General features: G+C 40.4%; 1 protein-coding gene across 1 annotated transcript; it reads left to right on the plus strand.

Moving 5' to 3' along the window:
* The first annotated feature begins 4,491 nt into the window (after positions 1 to 4,491).
* Positions 4,492 to 5,275, plus strand: LOC107831514 (large ribosomal subunit protein eL19z). The gene has a single exon (XM_016659279.2). The coding sequence runs from the start codon at positions 4,516 to 4,518 to the stop codon at positions 5,062 to 5,064; it is 549 nt and encodes a 182-aa protein (XP_016514765.1). The 5' UTR covers positions 4,492 to 4,515; the 3' UTR covers positions 5,065 to 5,275.
* Positions 5,276 to 5,674: the final 399 nt, after the last annotated feature.

The raw sequence follows: 5,674 nt of genomic DNA on the forward strand, positions 1-5,674 counted from the left end.
TCGAAGATGATCAACTTGGGGCCCCTTACGGGTCCGTATATCCCGTCAGAACCATAGACAGAGTCAAGAGAGACACCGACCGAGAACCGAGATCAAACAGAGATCGGCATCAGTCGTACAATGGAGACCGAAGAAGCAGTAGGTCCGGGCAGAAATCTATGCGAAATGAAAGGAGAAATGATCGAGGTCAGAGCAATCGGGGACTCATGAGCAAGAACATTTTCGAAAGGCCTATAGGGCCTATAGAAGCACCAAGGTTATCTGAATACAACTTTAACGTCGATGATGCTGCCATCGTATCAACTATCGGATGCATCAAGGACACCCAATAGCCTCGGCCTCTACAATTCGATCCAGCTCAAAGGGATCCTAACCATATGTGCAAATATCATGGCACTCACGGCCACAGAACAGAGTATTGCTGACAGTTAAGAGAGGAAGTAGCTCGGTTATTCAACAACGGGCACCTTCGGGAATTCCTAAGTGACCGAGCCAAGAATCATTTCAGAAAAAGGGATTTTAGTAAACAAATCGAACAAGAAGAACCTCAATACGTCATTAACATGATCATCGGTGGGGTTGATGTCCCTTAAGGGCCGATGTTAAAGCGCACCAAAGTATCCATCACAAGGGGAAAACAGACTCGAGATTACGTACCAGAAGGAACCTTGTCTTTCAACGACGAGGATGCATAAGGGATCGTGAAACCCTACAATGATGCACTGGTAATATATGTGCTCATTAAATAAATCTTGAGTTAAGAATGTGTTAATTGATCCAAGTAGCTCGGCTAACATCATCCGATCGAGAATCGTAGAGCAGCTCGGTCTACAAGATCAAATCGTGCATGCAGTCCGAGTTCTAAACGGATTCAACATGGCCTGTGAAACCACTAAGGGGGAGATAACATTACCAGTTAATGCCGTCGGGACCATCCAAGAGGCCAAGTTTTACGTGATCCAAGGAGACATGAGGTACAATGCTCTGTTCGGAATGCCATGGATCCACAACATGAGGGCAATTCCCTTGACTCTCCACCAAGTGTTAACATTCCCAACTCCTGGAGGGATTAAAACAATCTACGGAGAAAAACCATCCGCAAAGGAAATGTTTGCGATTGAAGAGGTGATTTCGTACTTGCAACGTCAAAGGAACCAATTTCGGTCGCAAAGAAAGAGGCTAAATAGCAATTACCGACACCGGCCACGACCCAACTGGAGAAGCAGGGAACTGATGAAGACGAAGATTACGGGGTTCCCAGAACTTTTATAGTCCCCGATAATTACGACGCAACTAAATCAATAGTCGAGGAGCTGGAACGAGTTATATTGATCGAGCATCTACCCGATCGGAAGGTATACCTAGGCACGGGGTTAAGTCCCGAGCTCAAAAAAAAACTCATTCAATTTCTTATAGCTAACAAAGATTTTTTTGCTTGGTCCCATCTTGATATGACAAGGTTCCCGTCAGAGATAACCACTCACAAGCTAAGCTTAGACCCGAAATTCCACCCGGTCAAGAAGAAGAGGAGACCCCAGTTCGAGGTCAAATATGCTTTCATCAAGGATGAGGTATCTAAACTGCTTAAAATAGGGTCCGTTCGGGAGGTTAAATACCCAGATTGGTTTGCAAACGTAGTGGTAGTCCCTAAAAGGGAATAAATTATGAATGTGTGTAGACTATAAGGATTTGAATAAGGCATGTCCCAAGGACTCTTTCCCTTTGCCCAACATCGATCACATGATCGATGCCATAGACGGCCACGAGATCCTTAGTTTTCTCGATGCTTACTCCGGGTACAACCAAATATTGATGAGCCCGGATGATCAGAAAAAAACCTCCTTCATCACTAAGTACGACACATACTGCTATAAACTGATGCCATTCATATTAAACAACGCCGGTGCCACTTATCAACGCCTAGTAAACCGGATGTTCGAGGAAAACATAGGAAAATCAATGGAGGTTTACATTGACGATATGTTGGTCAAGTCCCTACGAGCAAAGGGCCATTTAAAACATTTGCAGGAAACTTTCAGCATATTGAAGAAGTACAATATGAAGCTGAACCCAAAGAAATGCGCGTTTGGAGTCGGATCAGGTAAATTCCTCGGATTCATGGTATCCAAACGAGGAATCGAGATCAACCCCGATAAGATCAATACTGTTTGGTTACAAATTAACAGTACAATGAAATAAAAAGACTCCAAGGAACTGCGATGACCAAGCAGTTCTACCTTGAATCCTTACGATCCTACTTTAACTCTGCTCAAGTCCATTATCTTCAATACCTGGCTCTGCACAAAATGTGCAGAAGTGTAGAGTGAGCACACCATATCGGTGCCCAGTAAGTATCAAGACTAACCTCAATGGAGTAGAGACGAGGTACAGTCAAGACACTCACTAGTCTAATAACTTGTGTAATATGATATACAAAATAATAGGAAACAAATAATAATAAAGGCAGAATAAAATAACCAGTGATATGCACAACAGACAACAAGAATACTATTAATACCACTCAACAATTTAGTAAACATAATTACACCCAATTAAATCAAGCTCTTCAAATAAATGGCTTTCACATAGTTCTTCCAGATAACTCTCTTTCAAATATAATTTTCTCAAATAATTATTTTTCAAATATAATTCTTTCAATAAATCTTTTCAAATACGATTTCCTCAAATAAATATCTTTCAAAATACAATTCGTTTATATAATACTTTCTAAGTAAAAATCCTTCCGAATAAATATTTTGAATATAATTCATTCAATTAAAAAGTCACCATGTGATACTTCATTTCAAAATCATCAAAATACGGGTCTCGGCCCATTTTTATATTTTTCGTAAATACGGATCTCAGCCCATTTCCATATTTCCATGGCACCTCGTGCCCATAATTAAATCATCATATTTTCCTGGCATCTCGTGCCCTCGTTTCATATCACAACTGCACAGACAGTTCACGTGCCAAATATCATTATTATTTCATCACATCACCTCGCGCCCACATTTTATATCACAACTGCACGGACAATTCGCGTGCCAATATCCCCATTTCATGTCACATTTCACGGTACCTCGTGCCCACATTTCATTTTATAAACCGCCTGGTAATAGCCTCAGGCTCCCAATTTCAACCTAAATCAGATTATTATCAATTTACTAACAACAAGACAAGTTGCACAAGGTATAAAAGTAAACACAAGAAAATCACAACATCACATGAAAATTGTCAACATCACAACCCCACATCATCACATATCGTCCCTGACAACAACAACCTTTATCGCTCATATTGCCACCCTTATCACTCCTATAGCCACCCTTATCGCTCCACTCAAAAAATATCAATAGTCATCCTTATCGCTCCTATTTTCACCCTTATCGGTCCGCCCAGACAATATTCCAACAAACACAATAACAGTAATATGCCACCCTTATAGCTACATAATATCAACGGTGAAATGACACCCTTATATCCTCTAAATAACAACTCACACAACACAATAATTTTACATGAGAAATTATCAAAGCAATATGACAAAATCAATTCATATCACAATTTTCTCACTAGCCACAATCAAATTTCAAAGCTACAACCAAGTCAATTAATTTCACAACAAATAATCAAATGCTCCACATAATATGTACAACACCCCAAAACAATCAAATAGAGATAGCAATTACTCAACATAAAGCAAAGTTTTAATAAAGATCAAATTTTCAATAATTATATAAACACCTCTTCTTAAGCTCATTTAATTAATTATTTACATGGGGGATAATCCAAAATGAAATTAAACTGCAATAATTATCAAACCAGCAAATTCACGAAATTTCATAAATAATCAAATAACAATCACATCACATTGTCATATAACAACAGAGTCAACAACAAGGGTTTAGGCACGACAAGTAGATGATTACAAATATGCTCAAGACTTTAACTCAATATAATTTGCACATATAAACCAAGTACATCCCCGTCCCCTCGCGTACATTGGTTTCAATTACCCAAGTTGCACATAAGACTCAATGCCTAAGGGGAATTTCCCCCACTCGAGGTTAAGCAAGACACTTACCTTTTTGAAATTATGCCGATATTCCAAATTCGCCTTCTTGCTTGAATTGATCTCCGGGCCGTTCAAATCTATTCAAATTAATTGTATAACTTCATTAAAATTTATCGGAAACAATTTCGTATAATAATATGTCGACTTAAAAATTTATTCCAAAAAGTCAACAAAAGTCAACGCGGGACTCGTCTCTCGGAACCCGACATAATTTTCATGAAATCCGAACACCCATTCCGATACGAGTTCAACCATACCAATTTTATCGAATTCCAATAACAAATCGACCTCCAAATCTTAAATTTTCGGTTTTGGAAGATTTTAAAAAAATCTTAATTTTTCCTCCAATAAATCCGAATTAAATGATGGATTTAAAGATATAATCATAGAAATTAATTTTCTCCTTTGTTCGCAGCTTCGCTGAAGAGAATCGGAAAATGGTTTCGCTGAAGCGGCTCGCCGCTAGTGTCCTCAAGTGTGGAAGAGGCAAAGTTTGGCTCGATCCTAATGAGGGCAACGAGATCTCCATGGCCAATTCCCGCCAAAATATCAGAAAATTGGTGAAGGTTGGTTTCATCATCAGGAAGCCAACCAAAATTCACTCAAGATCTCGTGCTCGCAGAATGAAGGAGGCCAAGAGGAAGGGCCATCACTCTGGATACGGTAAGCGCAAAGGTACCAGGGAGGCTAGACTACTCACAAAGGTGCTTTGGATGAGGAGAATGAGAGTCCTTAGGCGCTTGCTTCGCAATTACAGGGAGTCAAAGAAGTTTGACAGGCACATGTATCATGACATGTACATGAAGGTGAATGGTAATGTTTTCAAGAACAAGCGTGTGCTGATGGAAAATATCCATAAAACAAAGGCTGAAAAGGCTAGAGAAAAGACCTTGTCCGACCAATTTGAGGCCAGGAGGGCAAAGAACAAAGCTAGCAGGAAAAGAAAGTTCGCTAGGAGGGAGGAGCGTTTGGCACAGGGACCATGAGAGAGGCCAGTTCAACTTGCTGCCGCACCAGCCCAAACAGCTCAGGGATCTAAGAAGTCAAAGAAGTGAGCATGATGAATTGTAAGGAGGGTGCCAAGCCTGCTTTTTGTTCTTGTTAGTATAACAGTTTAGTATGTTTGATATGTTCCCTTATTGGTCTTTTAACTTTGAAAGACAACGTTACATGTACGAATTTGGAAGCTGGTTTAAAGTTTTGGAAAAAAAATCATGGAAATTAATCAAAATTGGATAAGAATCACTTACCCCAAACACCCACGCAAGAATCTCTCCAAAAACCGCCTTCTACCGAGCTCCAAATTAGATTTTGAGTTATGAACTCAAATCCCCATTTTGGGACTTTTAATTCTGCCCATATACACCTTTTTCCCATTCGCGACCATTGCTTCGCGTTCGCGAAGACCAAAATCCAGCTGCCTCAAGTCCTTCTTCGCGTTCGTGTGACAAGAGTCGCATTCGCGAAGGCCACTGTTCCTGCATCATCGTTTCCTCGTCGCGTTCGCGATGGCCAGCTGCCCAGCTCCTTCACGTTCACGTTCCACGCTTCGCGTTCGCGAAGGCCAAACGACCCCAGGCCCTATCTTCCTTTCTT

The sequence above is a fragment of the Nicotiana tabacum genome, chromosome 2 (genome assembly GCF_000715075.1).
Source record: "Nicotiana tabacum cultivar K326 chromosome 2, ASM71507v2, whole genome shotgun sequence".
Lineage (NCBI taxonomy): Eukaryota > Viridiplantae > Streptophyta > Magnoliopsida > Solanales > Solanaceae > Nicotiana > Nicotiana tabacum.